Source organism: Aptenodytes patagonicus, chromosome 1 (assembly GCF_965638725.1).
Source record: "Aptenodytes patagonicus chromosome 1, bAptPat1.pri.cur, whole genome shotgun sequence".
Classification (NCBI taxonomy): Eukaryota; Metazoa; Chordata; class Aves; order Sphenisciformes; family Spheniscidae; genus Aptenodytes; species Aptenodytes patagonicus.
Genome location: NC_134949.1, coordinates 77,697,123 through 77,720,943, shown reverse-complemented (window position 1 = coordinate 77,720,943; position 23,821 = coordinate 77,697,123). Strand labels below are relative to the sequence as shown.

The following is a 23,821-nucleotide window of genomic DNA, read 5'->3' as shown; positions in this document are numbered from 1 at the left end:
CCGCCTCACACCCCTCTCCCGCCCCCGGCTCCCCCGGTCGTCTCCCCCCCGCGGCGGTTGGTGTGCCCAACGGAAGGTGCTGACGCAGCAGAGCCGCTCGTCTCCAGGGCAACCGGGAGGCGGCGGGCGGGGGGAGCGTCACCCCTTCGCGCCACGCCGGCGACCGCAGGCCGCGCCCCGCCGGCCTGAGGGCGCGCGCGCTGCGTGGCCGCCTCCCGGGCGGGGCGGAGCGGAGCGTCCCGCGGCGGCGTGGGGCGTCCCGGCAGTGCGAGCTGGCGGCAGCGGCGGCGGCTCTCCTTCGCAGCCCTCCCACCTCGCCCCCACCTGCCGCCCGGCGCCATGTGCGAGCCCAGCAAGCAGGACATTGCCGCCATCTTCAAGCGGCTCCGCTCCGTCCCCACCAACAAGGTAAGGGCGCCGGGCCGGGGCCGGGGCCGGGGGGGGGGAAAGGCAAACGGCTGCGCTCCGCCGTTGTGACACGTCGCACTGCCGGCGGGGAGGGGGAGTGCCCGCGGCCCGCCACGCCCCGCTGAGCCCCCGGCACCCCGGCCCGGCTGCCCGCTGCCGGGGGGCCCCCTGTGGGAGGAGGGAAGGGCCGGGAAGGTCCCCGGCGGCGGCCCGGGCGGGCAGCGGCGCCCGGGGGTGGCCGTCCCGGAAGCGGGGGAAGCCCTTCTCGGCGGCGGCTGGGCGGCTCTGCCTGCCCTCCGGCAGGCGATCGGCAGGCGGGGTCCGCTGGGCGTTTTGGGTTAAGCACTTAATTAGGGAAGCGCAGCTCCTCCCGGGTACCAGGTGTCTAAGGATTGCTGGAAGGAGGGTCAGCTCAGCTGAAAATAAAAAGTTCTAAAACAGTGACAACTTAGAGTGGTGAATGTGTTTTTTCTTTTTGTTTTTTTCTTTTTTTAATTAAAGAAGCAAAATCCATTGTGGCACAGCCGCTTCTGTGGCGATAAAAGTTTGATGTTTTCTTATCACGTTGGACTCATCCAGTGGCGATTTTAATTTTTCAGTGTTGTAAAGCCTTGTTGGTTTTTTAGTATCCACTATGTATGAAGGTACGTGGTGGCTAGCTGTGAACTGGGAAAGGTGGCTCAGACTGCAAGGTGACATGGCAGAAGTGTTGGGCGGCAGAACTACCATCCGCAGTTATGGGCTCCAGTGCTGCTTTTTAATGCCATCTGCTCCATTGTATTGGCATTATGACATGCTGTGAACGTATTTGAAAAATACACTAGGAAACTCTGGATTAGCATTATGAAGAAACAGCTTGGTTTCATTTTCTGGGATGAGTATGAGTCTGGAGGTCTGTCTTTGGTCCAAAACTGACTTCCACGCTTTGAACACAAATCATCAAAGATGAACACTTGCCAATTAGTTTTTAGCACAAGCATTCCTAAAACTTGCCTTTGCAATGAGGTAAAAAGTTCAAGGAAAGGTCCTAGTCCCAACAGGGAGAGTCAGAGAGAAGATCTTTTACAGGCTCCTGAAATTCACTGGCATTGTGTCTAAGAGGTTGAGTAGTTCTATAATGCTGTCATGATGCTTTTTCTGTATTGGGATCACGAGAGAATCAGAAGGTACTGCCCATAGCCGGTGAGTATGGAAAACCCCAGGATGGAGTGCCTCAAACAGTTCTGAAGTCGTCGTTACTGTGCTAAACTTAGTAAGGTGGTTGTGGTACCTGTGGTTGCTCAAGCATATCTGTCTCTCCTTGCACTCACGTCAGGTGCTCCATAGAAATTTAGTGCCAATGTTGAGAAAGCAGTATTGGCACAGTGTGTGCTGCCATTCAGACTAGGTCGGTTTGAAAGAAGTAGCTGAGGTGCAGAGAACTCATGTTGGCACTGCAGTGAAACCTGGTCTTGTTGACCTGTAAAGACAGAGAGGAAGGAGAGTGGGAAACATCAACAGCTTAGATCTCACAACTCTTGCATGCCCATGTATCTGACCAGTTGTCTCAAGTAAAAGTTGTTGCTGCCATCAGTTTATCCTCTTGTTTGATTCCATCTTGTTTTGTTTCTTTTCTCTTGTATTCTTCTTATGCAGTCTTCCCCTTTTATTTGTAGGGCTTTTCTGCTGGGAAAGGCAGACATGGGAAAGTGCAAATATTGGAAAGGTTCTGTATTAAAAGCTTAGTAATATGCTTTAACTGTGTTGTTTACATATACAGCCTGGTATGTCTTCTGTGCAGCATCTGGGTTTACTGACTGCCTACTATAAGCAGTGCTAGGTGCTCTGCAGTAGTTCTTAGTTAACATGAGCTTAGGAAAATAATTCTCATTTAAATAAATGTGCAGTTTAATGTGTGGATATAGTGCATTTAAACTGATATTTGAATAATTGTCCTGAAATTAACATATCTGTAATTTGATCTTAGTTTCTTTTACTTTGTATACCGTGAGAAATAGCTTTTTTGGAGTTCTTGGTGTGTCTTTGGGTATTACGTAATATAGAGCTGTCTGACGACACTTAACAAACGTTACAATTATTAAATAGGATGTATCTTGTACATGTTAAAATGCTCATAGTCCCTAGCTACCCGGTATTGTTAACTTAAATGTTTGTAAAGCTCACCCGTTTTGAAGACTTGCACCCTGAGGCTGTGCTGTACAGTCTCTTTTAATCTGGCATAAGTCTGTTCCTCTGAAAGTGGTAGTTTTTCATTCCCTTCTCTCTGGTTCTTTCTTTTCTTTCGTTGATGATAGTATTCATGTCTCTGCTTGGAGACCCAGATCAAGGATCTGAACTGGCTGAAAACTAAGTATGCGTGTTGTGGTGGTTTATCAGTAGTTCAGTTTTGTTATTACAGTGCATATTGTGGGTGTGGTGTGTGTTGGGGGGGGGGGGGGTGTTTGCCCCAGAGTAGGGTGTAGATATCATGTCTCACTTAAGTCATTTTAAGACCACGACACTTCCAAAATGGGCAGTCCTGTCATCTTCCTGTGGCAAACACTCCAGTTCCCTCCCTTATATTGGCATTACTGGTCATGTGGCTGCGATGTGAGTTGGACCTACCTTTGCTCTGAGTCAAAGCAGTGCAGTGCTGGTTTCCAGTAGGATCAACAAGTGTGATTACTATTGCTGATGCAAGAGAAGAAGGAAAGCGTATCTAGACACCGTGGCTGGTAACTAAGAGAGTAGCTGCTTGGATCTGGATCGCTTTTGACAGAGTGTGAAACTACCTCCTGAGTTTCAGCTGGTTTAGTGCTGATGCAGTTGTATGGTAGCCTTGCATGCTAGGAATGGCAAGCACAAGGAGATGCGGAGCTGCTACCCTGTGGCAGTAGCCCTGCTACATGGGGAGTTGAAAGTGTCTATGTAACTGTGGCAGCAGGGTAAGTTTGCTGAACCTGCTCACCTCTTCTGAAGTGCCAAAACTAACATTTCTATAGGCTATATATTATTACATTTCCATATCCAATAACAATGTATATTATGTATTTATTTATTAACATAGGTATCTTGTGTAAGGTGGATGTTGTATGATTTAATGACTGCTTGCTGTGGATTATACCTGAGTGTGTTTGCTCTGGTACAAACATCTCAATTAGGGCTTTTGCTCTTTTTTTTCAAAGTGACTGTTACTGAATCTAGGCTGTCCTGAAATGCTTTAACACAAAATAAGCAAAAAGAATGCAAGTGTATTTTAAAAGCAATAGATTATTTAAGCATATCGTTCAAATTGATTTATATAATTATTTTCATATCTTAGTTGTGCCTAAATCAGTATAGAAAATACACTTTATCTGTTTTTGATATGGAAATTATTTCATAGAGTGGCTCTGAAATTGGTTTTAATTTGGTGTCCCCCCCCCGATTCTTATTAAAATTTATGTGGCGGAAAGCACTTAAAAATTGAGAAAACTAAGCCAAATGAGTCTAAATGTTAATGAAACATGCTTCTATTTCTGTTGCATAACATGATGGAAGTGGCAGTTCTTACATTACTTTCACAAGAAAATTAGATGTTCCTACTTGCATCACAATCCTAAAAGCTACAATTTTTATGCATATGAATTTTCCAAGGTGTCTGGTAAATAGTTGATAAGAGTCCTGCATGAGTGAAGATGCTGAGCTATACTGCTTTGTGGCAGCTAGCTTCCAAGGTGATGCAATTGACTTTTAAGATGTTGAAATTAAGAAGTGCTTATAATTGTACTGGGGAGGGGAGGAGGATCGTTAGGGATGTTTATAACTGAACTTCTTTAAACATGGGATTTTTTTTTTTAACCACTCACTGATACTTAAGATTCTTGTTTCCCTTTTGTGCTCCAGGGAATTCCCACAAGACTTATGACTGTAAGTCTGCTTTGCTCTCCTGTATTAGAAGCAAGACCAGGGCTGTTCTGTTTGCTTTGGTTTCAAGCAGAATATTCTCCTGTTTTGTTGTCCCCATCCTCCTTTCGGCCTTGTAAGAAAAAGCCTGAAAATAGCCAATTTAAAATGAAGACGAGGCTCATGTTGTTTTATAAGGAACTACTTCAAAGAATGGAGAGAATTGGGAAAAAGATAATGAGTTCTGACTACTAAGGCTGTGTGTTTTCTTAGAATATGGCACACATGAAGAGTTACTCATTCTTCTTTTTCTCTAACTCCCTGTATATCATTCTTCCGTTTGTGCTTGTTTCACAGCCTCCCTCTAACCCCTCCTTTTTTCACTCATTCTGTGTAGCTTTTGTCTTATTTCTTCTTTCTGCTGTATGTCAGTGAATGACCCCATTTCCACATACGATAGTGGGATACATTTATTAATGTTGAGTCTCTGTTGAGAGAGAAAAAGGGGACTTGCACACACAGAAACTGTGACCTCCATGCTTTCTGTTTGTGTTACTGGTCATTAGCCTAACTGAAGCTCAGACTTAAAATGTTCATATGTTGGAAGAGCTGATGCTGGATCTGCTGGTGAACTTTGCCTTGTGCCTGATAAACTTGGACTGTACAAGCTTAGATAGACCCACACTAAAACAAGGAGTTTAGCCTCAAAACTGCTTCTGGGCATGTACTTGAAATTAATTTGGGTGGATGATAGGTGAGCTGACTTGAGCGCAAACTCAGGGCTTGTTTGACTGGGTATGTACAGAAAAATAGAGACAAAAATCTCTATTTAGTTGTATGAATGGAGTTTCTAGCAAGGAGACTTCTTAACCTTTTTTCCTTTTTTTTTTTTTCTTTTTTTTCCCAGCCTGACAAGGAGGTGCTGGAAGCATTGTGGCCTGCTTGTAGGGTGTTCCATATGTCCCCAGCTGACTTGGAATAAACTTTTTTTTCTTTCTGCATATAGCTGGAACTTCCCTTGCTATCTGAGGATGCATTAGATTTATAGGAGGAGGTTAAAGGATAAAGTTGCAGATTGGAACTCCATTGATTTGTGTGTAAAAGCTTGTCTCTCCGTGGAGTTATTTCTTAGTAGATGCCACTGACTGTGCCTATAGATGGATGCTTTTACCGTAGAAGTACTTCTTTGCAGCCTTTGTAAATACCATTGAAAAAGCATTGATCAGAGAATGAAGTGCTTTCATACAGTAATAGATGTGTGCATCTATTAATGCCATGTTATGGCATTAACTAGGAATAGCTGTTTCTATTTAAATTTGTGTTCTTCCTTGCATTTGAAAATTTATTTGTATCAGATAAATTTTTTGTTCTTGCTGTCCTTGGCCAAAGAAGTACAACATTCAGAATAACTGAAACAGGATTTGAAAGCTGTGGTCTGCAGACCTGCAAAGTATATGAGATGTAGACACAGATACCTCTTGTAGTTTTGGCTGAATGTTAGGAGTCTAATGTGGTGGCAGAGGGTAAGAAATTCTTGGTTTTGTCTATGCAGTAATTATGGGCATATTTTCTTTTTTACCAGTCTATGTTACGGACAGTTAAAAGGCTGATGCAGCAATACATGTGTGATACATCATACAAATAGTCATGTCTGGCAGAGAGTGCTCGGCTAGGCAGTACATAGCGTGGACGCTTTCTTCGCACAGCTGGATTTCGGAGGCTTGCTTCTAAGGGTCAAGTATCCTATATAGGAAAGCAGATAATGATGTCATTAGTGCTGCTGATAACTGCCGTCACATGTACGTTCTGAGGAAAGAGTAGACTCAGTGGTACGTCATGAAGAAAGCCTGCCCTTGGGAAAATATTTCTTAAACGCTTTCATATTTCAGTAGTGCTGGAAGTACCATGTTAAATGTGTGTTTGAACTAGATTGATGTGGGTTCTCTGACCCACAGTTTCTCAACCCGTGGTCCATGTGTGCACTGGTTATAGTCAGAAACCGGGAAGGCGTTTAGTCCTGTCTAGGTAGGGCAAAGACACACAAGTGTGGGCAGATTGCATAACTCCTCTTTATATTTATAAAATTAGGCTAATATAAAGTTGTCATGTCAACAGATGCTCTAAGGATGACTTAATTAAGTTTGATCTCTGCAAGGGTGTTAGCATGACCTATAATACAACTATAAGACATGGTTATGCTCAAGTCCTGTTACTGATCTTTATTTTCTTTAAGGTATGTTTTGACTGCGGAGCGAAGAACCCTAGCTGGGCAAGCATAACATACGGAGTTTTTCTCTGTATTGATTGTTCAGGGACCCATCGATCACTTGGTGTTCATTTGAGTTTCATTCGGTAAGTCGTTTGTATATTTTTACAGTAAAAATTGCATCTTTGAATGTTTTGTTTGTTTGTTCAGATACTTGCTCAGAGAGGAAAACCCATTCTTCTCTCAGCTGCTGATTCAGACCTTTGTAATGTTTGTATTGGTTTTGATGTATCTGATAGCTGCTTGGGAATTAGGTAAATAGGCAGGGTTCAGTAGAATTTGTACCATGCACCCATTCCCGTTACCTGCTTGTTGTGTTAGTAGTGCGCATTTGTTGGCAGATTTGTTTCTACATTGAAGATGATGAAAATGAGGAACGGAGTAAGCATGTTGAAGTGTTTTATTATTCCTCCAAATCAAGACTGAGGCAAATACTTGTTTATCATCTTCAACAGTGTTACGGTGTATTGCTCATAATCTGACCCCCTAGCAAGCCAGTTCAGAGCGCTAAATAGCATTTTACCAACTTTGCTTGCTATAGTAGTTCATTATGGTGTCACCTGAGTGCTAGTACTGAGGTAGTGTAAAGGGCTACCCTCTCTGGCAACGGTTTAGCTCAGTCAATCAGTTGGTGCAGTAAATCAGCACCCTGAGCTTGTCACGTTTCAGGTGAGTATCCTAACTGATGATCTGTGGGCCTTTTTGGCCTAATAAATAACTACATATTTGAAATGGAAGGTTCTGCTTGAAGTGAGTGAGAGCAATGCATTCAAGAATGGATTGCAGATAAAAGCAGCCGTTTTCCATCAACTAAAATCTATATTCTTCCTCTGCTGCCTTTTTGCTGTGTACAACAGCGTTACAAGAGGCCTCTCAAGAATCCATTCCTAATGATCACAGTATTAATTCTCCTCATACTCACTGGGCCCCAAATTTTTGTTGTGATATGACATTCGAGTGGTCGCTTTGTCCATTACATGTGATTGTTATCTGCTGTTGACAGAGTTCAAATGTGATTCCTGAAAATGTGTCTTATTGGTGCTTTTTAAAAGGGAAAATCTGTCAGCCAGAGGGTGCATTTTTTCAAACTTTTACAGTTTGAAGAACTGTGGCAGTTCTACATGACTTTATTAATTTGTTTTGCACATTGTGTATTGTTGCAGATTTTTTTTTTCTATACATGTATGTTTTTTCACTTTAGGAAAAACAAAAGGGGGGGAGAGAAACACTTTACCAAAAAAAAGGTAGAGAGTTTTTAAATGGCTTTGGAGATAACATTAAAAATGTTTCCTTCTGTTTAGATCTACAGAACTGGATTCCAATTGGTCTTGGTTTCAGCTGAGATGCATGCAAGTTGGAGGAAATGCAAATGCTGTATGTACTCCTGAGTATTTGCTTTGCACAGTGAAGCTTGTTAGGTGTGGAAGCTATTGTTTGTCCTTATTGGCTCACATCTTGGGATATTTTTATTTTTCCAGTTAATTTCTCTTTCTTTTTTTTCCTCTCTCTTGCTTGTAAGAATTCCTTTGAATGCTGATTTCATCCTCTGTACTTCTTGCAGCTTTTCCGTCTTGGTATAATCTGCAAATGTTTTATTTTTTCTTAGAAGTCTTTAATAAAAATCACTGAAAAGGCCAGATCAGATTCCTTGTCTGTGTCTAATTTAACAGTGAAACATCGACAGCTGTTAACGATGTCTTTCCAACAGCTGGTAAACCTAGCTTACAGGCATTTTCCTGTGACCATATATCCTTACATGGTATATGAAAATACCATGCCAAAAATCATGTCACTGTCAAAAGTCACACTGAAGTCAAGATCTCACTTACACCTGAGGTAAAACTGAAGTCAAGATAAGACATGCTACACTGTCAAAGAGGAAATAGCAGCGTTGTGGTTTGGCCAGTTCATATTGGCTGTTATCTTCAACTTCATTTTTTATGTACTTGCAAATAAGTTTGTTACACAATATTTTTGTAAATTGAAGTTATGTTGACTGCTGTATTGTTCTCGATCTCCTTTTTAAAAGAGGATGTTTTCCTTAGGCAAGATTACGAAACAGCTGACAGTTTTCCCACGTTTTTTCAAAGATTGACCACCAATAACTGAGATTGCTTCCCTAAGTTGACCCACGTAGTGAGGAAACATGCAACTTCCCTAAGCAATTTCTACTTTTCTTCTAATTCCATGAATGCTTACCCCTTTTCTTTCTTCATTTGTGCTTTGTCCTTGATCTTGTTTCTTCTAGAAATGTCACCCAAATTTGCTTTCCATAGGCTGTTTCTTAATGATTTTGAGCTTGCTGAATCTGCTTTCCTTAAGTCTAACACTTTCATATTCTGCTGTTTTTTCTATTTTTTTTCTTCTTTCTATTTCCATACAAGGAATGATGAATTCGGGATCATTATTATTTATCTTCCACTTCTGCATTTTCCAATCAAACCTTTTTCTTTGAATTAGGCATTCAGCAGGTCACTGTCCCTGGCTTACAGATCTGAGCAGTTGGCATGCCTTCTTGAGAAATAAAGCGTTCTTCTCCCTCTTTTTCTCCTGCCTATCCTTTCTAAGTTACACCTTTCTGTATTAATACTGCTGTTAAATGAATTTACTCATCAAGTTTCTGTTATCCCACTTAGTACATGAAAATCACAGTATTGACTAATCGGAAGAGGGAGATTTTGCATGAAAAATATTTTCATTTTTAGCAAAAGGTTTTAAGGCAGTCAGAAGGAAAAGACGGCAAAGTTTGAAAAGTACTTCAGTGAATCTTAGAAAGCATATTACCAGAAGCTTAATGATAAGCCTTTACTATTTAATTTTATGACTTTTTGTGTTTCTGCTTGGATGTCACTGTTTCCTATCATACATTGTACCAAGAGGTCTAATATACTCACACCCACCCCTGAAACACCTCAAATTCACAATAGCCTGTTTTGGATTACCTAGGAAGATTAATACCTGAAACTTTAAACACAAGTTTAGTAAACTATCTGGACTTTCAAATAATAAAATTAACATCTTTCCTCTAATTGCGTTAAAAAAATAATTCCCTTTTTGTTCCAATTAAATGCCAAATTCTGTTTTTACTAACTACTGTTTAGAAGCACTATCAGATTAACATTAATCATTTGTATTCTATAATTGCCTGGTGATGCTGAATGTTGGATAAAAGCAGTTCTGAGCTTCGTAGCTATGTATCAGATTGCTAGAAAATCTGAAGTGTTCTTAGTTCGTTTTGTTTTCAGAATAAATCTCTATGATGATTGGAGTTAGGGTTCGCAAGAACCCTTGGAATTAGGGTTCGCAAAAATCCCCCAAACCTCTGAATATCAAGTCGATAGGTGTATATATTTAGATGCAAAAATGCACAATAGTTTTGGCACCTGTGATACTTACAACTGTTTCTGTAACAATCACAGAAGTTGGCTGGCATTATCTCTCTCTTGCATGGTTGTTGCTTAATTTTTATACAAAGTCTGGTACTTGTATACTAGATTTATGCTTTCCAATTGCAGCATATGAGGTCATAACCTTAGGTTATGTGGATTTGGCGATCCTATCAGAAACTTGTTTATTATGTTTTACTGTAATAGTCTGACGTGTTCTTCTGTGCAAGAACATATGACATGATTTGCTAGTCAGTTCTAGGTACTGAAAAAATGCCCAGCTTTTCCATGTCTTCATCTTTCAAACAACATTTTTTTTTCTCTTTTTCTCCCTGTTGTGGAACTCTGATATAAGTGTATTGATTTGCTTTTGGTTTAAGATCCTAAATATGAACAAAATTTTTCATTGATACTTTTATATAAATACACAAGCATATAAATATATATAGGTATATACATATATATGTGCATGCATATACTTTTCTTTTGAAGGAAGACCATTTTTATACGGTCATTTTGATGCTATTGAACATACATTGTTCTCTCTAGCAAGCTAGAGATGAAGCCAAGCAATGCCTTTTAGACTGTCGGGAATGTCCTTTGAAGCACAGGTATTGGCAATCAATTACCTCTTCTTTTCTACAGTTAGTTTCAGAACTAGGATTCTTTGTATATGATGGGGAGCTTGTATTTGTATATGCTTTTAAAATGTCCCACTAATGTATTTGGTTTTTCTGTTGTTTTATTCATACATTCTCTATGGTTGCCAGAATGGAGTTTTCTTTTTATTTTGGAGGTCTACATAGACTTAATAATTTAAAGGATAAAATTTAGATTGGGGAGCAGAGTATTTTGCTGCATTGCAATATATTTTTATGTTAAATGCCATAAGGTTTTAAACCTGTTTCTCATAGCGTTTTCTGTTTTCTGCTTCATAGTCTGCTTTTTTCCATCAACATGGGTGCACGACAAATGATACCAATGCAAAGTATAACAGTCGTGGTGCTCAGCTTTACAAGGAAAAGATTAAATCTCTTGCAACGCAAGCAACAAGAAAGCATGGTACTGATGTGAGTAGTGTGTGTCCTAAGTCATTTAGATTTCTGAAAAACTTTCTGTTCTTTCCCTCTACAGTCATTTTAAGTTTTTAATTAGTAATGCAAAAGATTCTGTCTTTGGGAGGTACTGATACACACTGCAGTGAATAGGCAAGCTGGGGTGTAAACTACTTAGAGCTTATCGGTTTTTGTTTGGAAAAAGAATACTGAGATAGAGCTCAGCCTGATATTTCAGGATCACTTCTGGGTTACTCAAAACATTAATTGTAACGTTTGCAGTAACTTACAGGATTTCCAGGCAGAAACTTCAGGTATTCTTCAAAATGGAAACTGCTTTGTTTTGTAGGTGTGTTCCAAAATTATGTTAGTGGTATTGCATAAAAAAAAGTCAGCACTTCTCCGTGAACTATATAGTGGTTTTATTTTTGCTTTTCTGGAACTGAATTATTATTGAGAAGTACAGCATGTAAAAATGTAAAAGTGCTAATAGAATTAACTACAAAATGTTTGTGATTTAAGTGGGGTTTGATTTGAACAGATACATGTGTGTTTTGCTTTTTTCCTACAAAAATAATTTTTGAAAAATTAGCAAGTTATATATGTCCTGAACTTGCTGTTCTCCATTAAAAAATGGTGAAACAGATCATGCATGCTATGAAAACCTTAAGTTAGGTTGCTGACAGGAAGAAGTTATTAGCAAAGTATGCAGAATTAGTTTGCTGAGGTGTTAAATAAGTTTGACAACAGTTCTCTCCTGCATACACAGAAAGCATGTTTTGATAGTTTAATTCAGCTTGTTAAAGTCAGCGACCGATTTATTTGAAGTTGATCAGATGAGTGGGAATTAAAAGAAAAGCAAGAAAGCTTGATTTTTCTTTTTTCTAATCTATGCATCAAATAGCATGAAATTTAATGGATTATAATAATTCTATATTATAAATGTTATAGACAATATAGTTCACTAACCAGAGAATATTTCTTTTGACTTACTAAACAGCTTTAGATATAAAACATGTTCAAGTAAATATAATATACTATGTGCCTTTAAGTTGACCATAAGTTCCCCAAATGATACTTTGAAGAACTGTGATTATCTTGCTTCAATTACAGATTCCATCCAATTGTTTGATGTTAATTATGTATTTCTGATTTAAAAATTTTAGTAAAAATATTTTGAATTACATACTGCAAGCTTAAGTGATTATGTGCTATCTAAATTGCTGAAGTAAATTATTCAGATAATTAGATTTAGGACCAACCAACCCCTCCCCTGTCATATTTTAAACAATTTCTTCTCTAACTTACCGATTAAGTTGATTGTTGAATGATGAGGTAAGCTTGTTGCACATTCAGTAACCTTTTTGACAGTGGTCGTTATTTTTGGTGATGTATCTTTTGCGTGTAGTAGAAAGAACCATAAGAAATGATTTGCCTGTGAGTAACCTCGGAGTGTACATCACAGGTTATAGTGCTGTCCTGCACAATGCTAAGAATGACCTGCGGCACTATGGGCCCTCCAGCCCGCCCCGAGATCAGGTATAGCTCAAAAATGTTAGTTAGCATCCCAAAAAACTGCTTTAACTGTAGCAGAGGTTTTGGGACTCTGAGACTAGGTGGGACAATTCATCAAAGTAACAGACCACACTGATACAATTCCAAAAACTGTTTCCAATGACTGCTAGTGTTAGGTTTTTAGGTTTTTTTGCTTTGGGTAAAATAAGAATATTAGAGAGAAAATATCTTATATGAGAATATGAAAAAACTTACTTATTATAAAGCTCTAGTGATACTAAATATTGACAGTATTACTGCGGCAGAGCTTATACTGAGCATTTTGTTGGGAAGGAAATGGGTAACATGAAGATGTATGTAACATGAAAGATATGTATGAAATTAAAAAAAAAGAATGTCATATATTGAAACTCGAATAAATTTGTAAGGAAAAAAAAATCAATACATTTTTAACCTGGGGAAAAAAAAAAGAGTAATTTTAAGATCAGTGCATTTCCCAAAAATATATTCATGCAATTGTCCTGTAAAATTCTCTCTCTGTCTTTTAATTCTAGCTGTGGACAGATGGATGTGGAATGCCACCTGTGTCACCTCAAAACAAAGAGGAAGACTTTTTTGCATCGCATGTTTCTCCCAAGGTATAGATTACCTGTATTTAATTCTTGTTAACTTTCTAAACACTTAAGTTAACTGTGTGCTCTATGATGAAGATTAAACCCTGAAAAAAAACCTTATAGAGAAAGGGTAGGTCAGGGAGTTACAATTAATCTGCTTTTCCTTCTGTGGGTCTCAAAATTCTTCCTGGATGTGAACCATTTTCTAACGTGATCATTTAGAATGACCCAAATAGTAACTAAATGTGGAATGAAACTATGGGGTTTTTTTGTAGGCATACAATTCCACTTGGACTCATGATTCCTCGCTTGGGAGTGCCCTGATTTAAACATACTATGTGATAACTTTGGTTTTTAATCAGTAGAGTTTAACAGTTCTTAAAACATTTGCTAAGCAGAAGCTTTTTTTCTTCCTCCAAAATACTTACATCCTCTTTGGAAAAGTTAAAGTAACTTTCTGAAGGCTATTGCTACTGTTGGTTTTCGTTTATTTGATCCTACCTCCTTAAGGTGATAGATGCTGTGTTTATTTCACAGATTAATGTTTCAGAGACTCTCTTGAGTCTGGTATTTGAAAAATACCAGTGAAAACAACTTCAGCAATTGTGATCTTAAACTTAGAGACATTAAGTTATTACTACACCTAGTATTCCTAAATATTGCAACAATATTAAGTGTTCTAGTATAATTGCTTTCTAGTACAGTTGCTGTCTGTGAACACCTAAAACACAAGTATGATCATGAGGCATATTTTGGGATAGAGAAGAATTCAGAGAGCTTGGGTATATCAGATTAGTCCTTGTTGTGAAAACTTTTCACCAGTTCATATGCATGTTAATTCCCCTGTCATGACATTGTGGTTGTGCATGTGCATTAGCAGCAAGTAATAAAAACCTATGCAAGTTGCTCATATCTGCACCTGGATAAAGAACACAGTAAAAATGATGTGACTTTTTAGTGACTTTCTAGTGTATATGGGATGCTTAAGGATGAAAAAAGCTGTAATTTAAATGAAAAATTATTTTTTATTATTTTGGTTATTCAGTTGTGACATTTCAAAATGTAACTTTTTTGTTGTATTTGTGGGGTTTCAAAAATGGTGCATTTTAAAGGGAAATTCAGCTTTTTTGCTATTTATTTGTTTTATTTTAGGAACTTCTACTGCAGCCAATATTTGAATGTCTTATAAAAATAAATTTCAGCATCTTTGAAACAGTGAAAGAGTATTTACATTTTACAGACTGGGAAGATTGCTGTATTACTCATAAATGCTCACTGCAGAGACAAAAAACCCCCCCAGTTATTGTGAATTCTAGTCTAATGCCTTCACCATAAGATCATCTGTCCTGATAGTAGAAAAATAAATGGAGTATTTCTGTTTGCAAAAGGCAACTTGGAAGAATGCTTGCAGTTGAGTGGGAAAAGCATAAACTGAGGCTAGCTAAAGGAAAAGAAGTTTAAGCAGAAAAGTGTTGTAAATATTTTTGGGGTTGAGGACAAGAAGTGGGAACTTGATACAAACCCTCTTAAGAGAATGTATGGGTAGGATAAAGTAAATTACACAGCAAACTTTTCGGGTAGCTGCAAAGGCAGGGGGTTAGAGACAAGCAGTCTGTGTGCCTCAGGGCAAGAGATTGTTTGGGTATGGATGTTTAGAGAGAGAGATGTCAGGAAGTTTTGAGATTGAGGTTTTAGGGAAGAATAAGCATGAACTGGCAGTGGCACAGCATTGATGGAAAAGATAATCCTAAGCAGATATTGTTGTGACCAGGTCACAAGCCTGCCTGGTGAGGAGCATGTGTCTGAGGGAAGTGGGAGGACTCATCAGGAAGACTTGGGAGGACTGCTCACAATCAAAAATTAAATGTTAGAAAATTGGAAGTGTAAGAGCTTAGTGTGGGGAGAAGGTTTGGTGATTATATGTAAATAAATTATCCAGTTTTCCTGTACTGTATTACTGTTATGAGTAAAGAAAATTAATAGCCAGCATACAATAAATAAATCTAAAGCACAATTAAAACGCATATTTTTTTTTTGGATGGTAAACATATTGAAATTCCTAAGAGGGAAATAGAGGTGCTCAGGAGTGGTTTGAAACCAGCTCGCTTTTAATAAAGGTAAGCATTTCTTGTAACTTGAATAACTGCCCCTCTGAGAACAGGTTTTAAACCTAGAAGCTGTAATCATAAGAATCCAATATTAACTAATCAGTGGTGTTTAGGCAGTCTTTGAGCTCAGTGCTCATATTTATTTGCTGTATTCTATTTTGTGTGCACTTTTGATTTTGTAATTTTTTTCAAGGCAAAGAGTACAGAGTGGGTGTTATCAGAACCAGAGCCAGTTTCTCTACAGCAGAAAACTTCAGAAAATATTCCAGAATGCTATGAAGGTATGACTGATTCTTTGTTAACAATAAGCTGTATTTTTCTGGTAGTCTCTTTGTTTAGACTCTTTTACCCTACTTTAATAGTTGAATAACCTAATCGTGCTAGTAACACAAGAACTTTGGAGAGGAAGGACTTTTTAGAAAGGTTATGCTAGAATGTGTGAGTCTGCGTGTTCCTTTAGTAATGTTTAATAGAAATACAAATTAAAATTTAATTCAAAATACTTCAGATGAATCTTTGGGTGCCTGCTGCTCTTTTAGTAACTGGTAAAGCTGTGATAGAAATAACACATTACACTATATATATATCAAACAGTACCCTGAGTACTGTGGGTTGTGTTTTGGTATTTTAAGCATTCTAAAGAGCCTTCTGATATTCTTACTCTTGTTATTCATTATGTTTTAGGACCAGAACACGGACCAAGTGTTGATTGCCTTAGTACATCACCAAAAGCTGCATTAGGTAATGAGTGTAAGCAGAAGATAGCAGCCAGTATAGTGTACTTAAATACTCATTTTTACAGAGAATGTATGACTGGGAAGAGATGTGGAATTCTTACTTTAATATCAGTGTGCATGGGTTAGTTGAAACATCTGAATTTGTGTTACAACTTCTTCTGTTAAACAGTGTACTCCTTCTAAGAAATTAATTTTAGTCAGTGTTGTTCTGATTTTATCTATCTTATCTTAGCCAACCTGATTAATTTAAATGCTACAGGTATCACACCTAATAAAGGTGACCATTAATGTTTTACACCTCCTGTTAGACTGCTTTAAGTTCTGCATTTAAAGCACACAGGTGGAATAGAACATTGTGCTGTGATTAATGGCCTGTTATTTATGTTAAGCAAACACATCTTGTACTAATAGGTCAGTCTTTCTACCTAGGCATAGTTTTTGCTCCCTTTTCAGAAAACTAAACATAAAAATTTAAACTGGAAAAATCTTGTATTTGTAATACAGTATCTTCAATGTCCAGAGTCTTAATTTACTTAACACTGAAGAGTGTATCATACTATAAGTAAGTGAAAAAAATAGAATAGAATAAAATACATCAGTGATTTAGCATTTTGAGGATCATCCTGCAGGAGCAGGTTTCTGAGAATAAAGAGCATTGATTCTCAGCAGCACAGGGGTAGTAAAGAAGTGGTGGCCGGGTCTAACTCAGTGCTTCAAGAAGGTATGGTTTTCATCACTGTTTTTATATTCCCTTGGTTGGGTTTGGTTTTGTGGGTTTGTTTTTTTTTTGAGAGCTGGAGACTAGGAAAAATAGTTAACCACATACGCTTCCCGATTTTGTCATTTGTATCTTTAACACATGTTCTCATAAAACAAGTGCTTTTCTTGTTTGTTTTGGACATCACAAGTTCTATCTTCCATGAAGAATCTCTGTTCTGTGTATGCCTGTTTCCAACTAAATTTCATCTCAAACCATTTTTTTCGTATGTACAAGCATTCAGTATGAGTTGTTGATTGAAAACTTGTGATTGTGGGAGATTTACCCTGGCTCAGGGTAGCTGTCAAGAAGGCACAATACAGTGCCTTACAGAATGTAGTGAGTCCTATTAGGGTCTCATTAAAAATATCAAGATTAGGAGTTGTGTCAGACTTCATGCAGAGCAGAATGTATGTTTCTGTGTTTTCTGTGTATGAATCTATGTTTCAAGATTTAATACAAAGCATTAAGGCTGTAACTTTCAAACTCCCAATACTGTACTTAAGCAGTTGAACAAAGCTGTTCAATCTAGTGATAGAGTATGTTGTCACCTCTGATAATGTTTGTGATTTTGTTTATGATGATACAGGTATGTTTTATCTGTATCATTCGTGGTTTTAAACATAGCCAATACCTTTCTATCCAGGAAACAATTAATCTTGGAAATGGTACGGGATCAGGTGGACCTCTAGTCTGATTCAGAATAGCAAGTCCCGCATTCTTGTTCTGTTTACTAGCAGGTATCTACAACTCAAAACTGAGCTGTAATTTTATTCCTATTATGTATTTGCCAGAGATGCCATATCCTCAATCAGAGGCAGTTTCCCACATTTTCTTGAAGATATTCACAGCTCCGTTCCCTGTAACTCAGTTTAATATCTGTCTCTTAGTGTAGAAACTGTAATACTTCAAGGCATTAAAATAAATTCCAAAAACTGTTTTGAGGCTGATATTGTGGAAATTATCTTCTGCAGTTCTGGAATTAATAAAATTGTATGTCAAGTAATGTACATTTAATCCTTGCAGAGAACACCACCTTCATAAAAAAGAAGCCAAATCAAGCTAAGAAGGGGGTAAGTGTATATAAATAATACATATTTTTATCTGAATTACAGATCTCTGGAAATATGTAGATTGCAATATGGAAATGTATCATCTAAGTTAGCGCTAAACAGTTCTTGTATCAGTAATGATTTATGAAACTAAAATGGAATTGAAAAACTGTTTCTAGATCAAAACAGCCAATGGTCTGTTTGAAAATGGATTATTGTTAAGGTGAATTTGTCTAACAGGTTACTGTTGTTATGTAGTAGAGTGCTTCAGATCTGTGGGTTGTTTTCTGACCTCAGATAAATTCTGTTCACGTATATGTAGCTCACTGAACTGTCTAGACTTCCACATGTATATCTGAGTGTCATTTTCTTTGTGCTGTCTGGACCTGAACAGCAGGTGATATCTTTTAAAAAATGAGTAAAATAAAAATGTCAAAGCATATATTGATGTCAAGGTCTGTATCCCACTTCTCCTCAGTTCTTTTCACAACCATTGTCCCTGCAACTCCACTGATGCCCTGTAACCTCTCTTCTCACTTGCTGATACTGGGTTGCAGGGCTTCTTCAGGCTTTCACCTAAGTTAGTTTGCACTGAGATCTTTTTGTAGCAAATCCTGAAAACAGAGGGAGTTCCAATAGCACTTTTGAGTGGCTAAATATGCATGTGTGGCATAACCTGTCAATATAAGGTGAGTTTGAGACATTCAGATCTGTATTTCTGGAGCAGGCCTCACCTCATGCCACACGGCAGTATGGTATTTGGTTGTATTTATAGATGACTTGCAGCTGCGTTCAATTCAAGATAGTTTCAAGATAGTTTACAGACTTGTTTCTGCATGGGGTCTTAACACTTAGGCATCTGGTCTCTGTAAAGAAGGCATGAGGAGAGCTGAGTGTCTCAGAATGATGGTTCAAGGAACCTGAAAACTGAGTAAGACAACTCAAGTTAACTCAAGTTAGCTAGGAAAAGCTAGGTTTTGAATGTTTGACTCCTGAGTCCCAAGAAAATAGCCCTAATATTAAGCTATTAGGGTGACAATATGTTACAGGGAGTCACTTCTTTTAAGTCGGGGCTACTGTATGGCAAAAGGTTTTGAAGATTTACTGGAGCAGAAGAGTCACGTAGATTGAAACCTATTATTTCTTGCTCCCACTAGAGGGCCTTAATACGCAAAAGGAATTTCTTATTCTAAATGGTTTATGCAGGTATGTTCCCTTACAGTAAGAAGAACGTAACTGGGTTCACAGGTGCATATGCAGTTTGTGAACTGTAGTGTCAGAGCCTAAAACTGTATGTATGTAGGCCAGAGCTTTTACATGAAGACTTTAAAGCGTTAAGAAGTTCAGATAAATGTATTGTATAAATTAATATCGCTGCAGTGTGGCAGATGAGGAATTAAACACATGGGAGACATAAGAACAGCAGTTTGAGTGCTGTGCCACTGTCTGAATCAGCATCATTGTATCTATTCATATTTGTAGTAACAAGTGTTTTTTAAATCTTTGATAATCAGAACGAAAGAATATGTATCCCTGTATTGAAGTAATATGAACTAGAAATAGAATTATTTTAAAACAATGAGTGCAAAACTGGAACCTCTCAGTTGATGTGTTTATCTAAAAAAAGTTTACAATGCTTTGTCACGTGTGAAGGCTAATCATGCATACATGTATATACAAAACTTGTATGTTGTTCTCCTACCATAAATCAGTAAATACCTATGTACATGTTTATTAAAAATATTTATAAATCGATACTTAAGATAACACGCTAGCACTGGCCAGTGAGAACTAATTGAAGAATCTTTGCCACTTCAAAATGTAAATTGTGAATTAAGTGAATGAGCACCAGATGCAACAAATTTTATTATGTATTCCTATGCAACAAAATCATTATTAAGAAACTAAAGTTGTGCTATATATTATAACATTTATTTGAACATGCCAACTGCGGAACGATTAAAAGTATAATAGTTTCATTACCCTGTGATGGTTGGCTGCAGAACTAACTGAATTTGTAAGAGTTAGTAGAGGAAGCATGTAGAGGGTCAAAACATGAAAAAATATTTTCTCTGCTCCAAATTTTCATTGCTGTTTGCATATGCTCCCGAACAGAGTACGGTGTTTGCTGTTGCTTTCAAAGTTGACTTAAGTCAGTTGAGGTGATTGTCTCAGTTATAATGTTGGGGCTTTTGTTTTTTGTTTTTCAATAAATCAAGCTCGGTGCCAAAAAAGGTGGTTTGGGGGCACAAAAAGTGAGCAGCCAAAGCTTTAATGAGATTGAAAAACAAGCACAAGCTGTAGATAAAATGAAGGAACAAGACGATCTTCATAGCAGTAAGAAAACTGAGAAGGAGGAGCCACTGTAAGTATGAATTATATATACGATGGTAAAACATGAAGCCTAATTTCATGTTAATGAAGTAATTGTCAACATTTTAAGTACTACCAGAGATTAGCTCATGCAAATAAAACTTCAGTTCTTGCTTTAAAAAAAATCCCAAATGTGGATGAGGTGGGCCAAACAGTAATTCCCCCATTGTCCCTTTTTTTGCCATTAAGTATATGTTTCTACAGTTGATGATTTACTGTAGAAATAGCCCAATGCTATCTTTAAAAACAACCTTAGTGTTATTCTTATTTAACACAGAAAATAAGGAGACATTCTACTGATACATATGAATAAAATGTGAAATAAATCTAAGATATATTAAATTTAAGTATTACCACCGAAGACTCTTGCCTCTTGAACTTTCTTAAGCCCATGCTAGTTACCTAGTTTATTTTGTTTTGGTGTAGTGAACTGAATACTATTTAAAACAGTCTTTCTAAGAGCATAGGGAACATACAAATATTCAGCTTTATTTGTACTTACTGGGTAAGAGTTTCTGTGCTGAAGGCAGGGGGTAGTTTAAGTATGGCTAGAATTGCCTGCTTAAGTTTCAGCTGTTTTATACTGGAACTGCCTTCATTTTCACCAAAACCCTTTGAATATTTTTGTCTGAGGCCTCAAATCTGTTAGTCCATCTTAATAAATACTCAGCCCTAAAGCTCAGAGGGTGCTGTTCCTGGTTCCTTCCACTACATTTCTCTGCTACGTGTTTTTGGTTTTTAACATTTTGTTAGTTGTCATCAAAACTAGACTATTAAAGGGTTGGTTAGTGTACACTTTTACTGTTGTAAAGCTTAACATCCTCTCTTAAGTGCTAAGATGCATCATTTTTATAACCTATTGAGAATTTTTCTGAATTATTACACAATTACAGGATCACTTGGAGCTCATGGTACCAAGCTCTTTGGTCTATAAATCTTTCTTGCTCACTTTTATGTAGCCTCTGCAGAAATGGATGTTTCGTGTTCATCAAAAATATTAATCACAAGGGGATCATTCATTTTTCCTGAAGTATTTTTACCACAAAGTCATGCTTCTCAGTGATTGCCAAAAACTGCCAGTAGAGTGACTCAGAGGAATGGACTACTAAATAACGAGAAAAATGATTGTTCATTATTATTTATTATTCTTCTTTAATGATACTATCTTTAATAATACAATTCAGTTTGGAAGAAAGTCCCAAGTAGTGATTTGGTTTTTGTGTCAGAAATATATAAATCTATGTAGATCCAAGGCAACCTTTAGTATAAGTTCGCTGCAACCTTTCTGCAGTGGCCAGAACCCTCTAAAAATGTCTGCAAACATGAGGGGTGCACATACATTTGGGTTTATGGATCTGATCCCAGTAGAGGCAAGATAACTGTATTTCCCTTGAGATTAACTTTTTGGATTTTTAACTGTAGATGGCAGTATATACCTAAATTAAAGAAGGATGAATACTTTTAGAATTGCATTTGCTTCCAACTCATTTGTGTGGCGGTTTTAATTTTAAAAGTTTGAGTAATGAGCTTTAGTAAATTAATTCAATGTGGCTTTGTTACATGGCGGGAATGGAAGCGATGCTTTTGTAGTCTAGTACTTAGAAGGAGAAAGAGTCCTGAGACTTAAAATGTGATTTTATAATTGGTATACGGTTTCTTTATTTTCTGCTGTGCACTGACAAGAGAATAGATAACTGGAGTTACTTTAAAAAAATTGATCAGTATCCCTATTTGTTTTAATCAACAGCAAATAAGATTTTTGATGTTCATAAAACAGATTTCATACGACAGGCTGCTAATCTTTCTACTTAAAGTGCTAGGTAAATTTTTATCAGTAGCAGCTTCAAGTTGAATTTTAGAGAACACTTTCAATTTTCTGTGAACAATGGGTCCTAAACTGTAAGAATTGATTTAAAGCGTCCCTGAACATACTCTGTGCTTTGAAGTTATATTTTTCTGATTTTATTGGTTTCAAAAGTCATTCCACAGATGCATCCTGGTTTGCATCTGACTTTTATTGTTAGAAGCATTTGAACATACGACGTAGTGATTTTTTAGTTCTGGCTCCAAGTCTTCTGAAAGCCCCGATCAAAGGAAACCTAATCATCACAAGATTGAGATGGCTCTCCTCCTTTTTGAAATGCCTCGTCAGCGGAGGAGTGATGTCCCGTTCCTTATAGCAGGCTGGTACCTACGTCTCTTGTCTGTGAAGGAGGAAGACCAGATGCCCTTTTCATTTTAACAGGCTCAGCCACACAGCTCTTGTCTCACAGGAGATGCACTAACCAGCAGGGTATGAACTTTGGTAGGGGCATCTTGTACTTTTGGTTAAAGTTAAGTCAGCATGCGTGGGACCAGAAAAAATCAAGCCGGGAAGAGCCTGTTTCAGTAATGAAATAGTTAGGAGACACACTGGAAGAAAATACTCCTTGGTCAAAAACTTGTTTTCTTTTCATTCCTGCTTCTGCACAAAATGGATGGGAAGTTACAAGGGTTTTCAGACTTAAGCACTTCCTTTCTACTTGCAGCAGGATGTCTACCAGCAGCATCCTAAACCTCATTGACCTTTCTTCTGATAGCGTTCGTTTGTACTTTATGCCAGTCCCAACTTAAGAGTTAAAATATTGTTGCGTTGCTCATTAAAATTACTATTTGTATCCCTTTTAACCTAACAAATGAAATTTAAGCAGTGTTTCTACAATTCTCTAATTAAGATTAAAAATCTCTGTCTCTGCTACACTGGTATTACTGGAAAATAGGGAAGATTGTTTTGAGGTATAGGACTGTTCATGGCATCTCAGAAAGACAGCTTACTATATCTGAACTGTGAGGATGTTTCAGATGACAAAATGTGTTGCCAGCTGTGCAGAAAATGGTAAGTTTTGGATGCTTCAAAGTTTCCGTAATACAGAATATATTCCATTTTGGGAGTACAAAGACTCTCTCCTCTCCGGTGACATCTTTTTGGGCACAGAGAAGGGCATCATCAGTAAAGAAGTGTGGTCTACCTCTAGCACTTGTCTCAAGAATGCATGTATAGCAAGTGTTAAAATGACTAGGAGCATGAAGGGGGTGAAGGGAGGGAGACGTAGCAGGGCCAAGCTGCCCATTAGGGGAAAACATTACTAGTATTGTATCATGAATGCCACAGTACTGTAGTATATCGAAGTTGGATAATTTTGACAATTATTTGGTATCACATAGAATAAGGACTGTGGAAAAAAGACGTTTTCAGGTTGACTTAATGGTGATGCAAAACTGCGTACTGCTGAACAGTGGCGTACTGTTTCACAATTGTTTTGAAAAAGACTACCTGCTCATACACAGACTGGGGTACTGTTTATAGACAGTCTTCTCTACTGGCTTTCTCCCATCCTTACAGTTGGAATTTAATCCAATTAATAATGAATATTTGCAGTAAACACAGAATATACAGAATACGGTGCTACAATATATACTATTAATTTTCTACCAAAATTACTGGGTTGGGCATTCAGTGTAGCATTTTACAGCTGTATGTTAACTGTATGTTTTGTTCTAGCGTATCATCTTTACGGTTGGCCTACAGAGATCTTGATATTAAAACAAAAGAAGAAAAGTTAAATCTATCTGGTACGAAGAAGAATGAATTGGAGAGACTTGGCATGGGGTTTGGCAGCAACAGAAGGTATGTGAAGTTCTATAAA

At 37.9% G+C, this 23,821-nt stretch overlaps 1 protein-coding gene across 1 annotated transcript in view; it reads left to right on the top strand.

Moving 5' to 3' along the window:
• Positions 1-295: 295 nt before the first annotated feature.
• The window catches only part of ARFGAP3 (ARF GTPase activating protein 3), a 39,503-nt gene continuing 15,977 nt past the window's right edge, over positions 296-23,821 (top strand). Inside the window, exons 1-10 of the mRNA XM_076343717.1 lie at positions 296-408; positions 6,506-6,624; positions 7,840-7,912; positions 10,863-10,994; positions 13,049-13,132; positions 15,410-15,497; positions 15,901-15,957; positions 17,737-17,783; positions 19,982-20,127; positions 23,677-23,802. Of these exons, the coding sequence (XP_076199832.1) occupies positions 340-408; positions 6,506-6,624; positions 7,840-7,912; positions 10,863-10,994; positions 13,049-13,132; positions 15,410-15,497; positions 15,901-15,957; positions 17,737-17,783; positions 19,982-20,127; positions 23,677-23,802 (941 nt within the window). The 5' untranslated portion in view covers positions 296-339. The remainder of the gene's footprint in view (positions 409-6,505; positions 6,625-7,839; positions 7,913-10,862; positions 10,995-13,048; positions 13,133-15,409; positions 15,498-15,900; positions 15,958-17,736; positions 17,784-19,981; positions 20,128-23,676; positions 23,803-23,821) is intronic.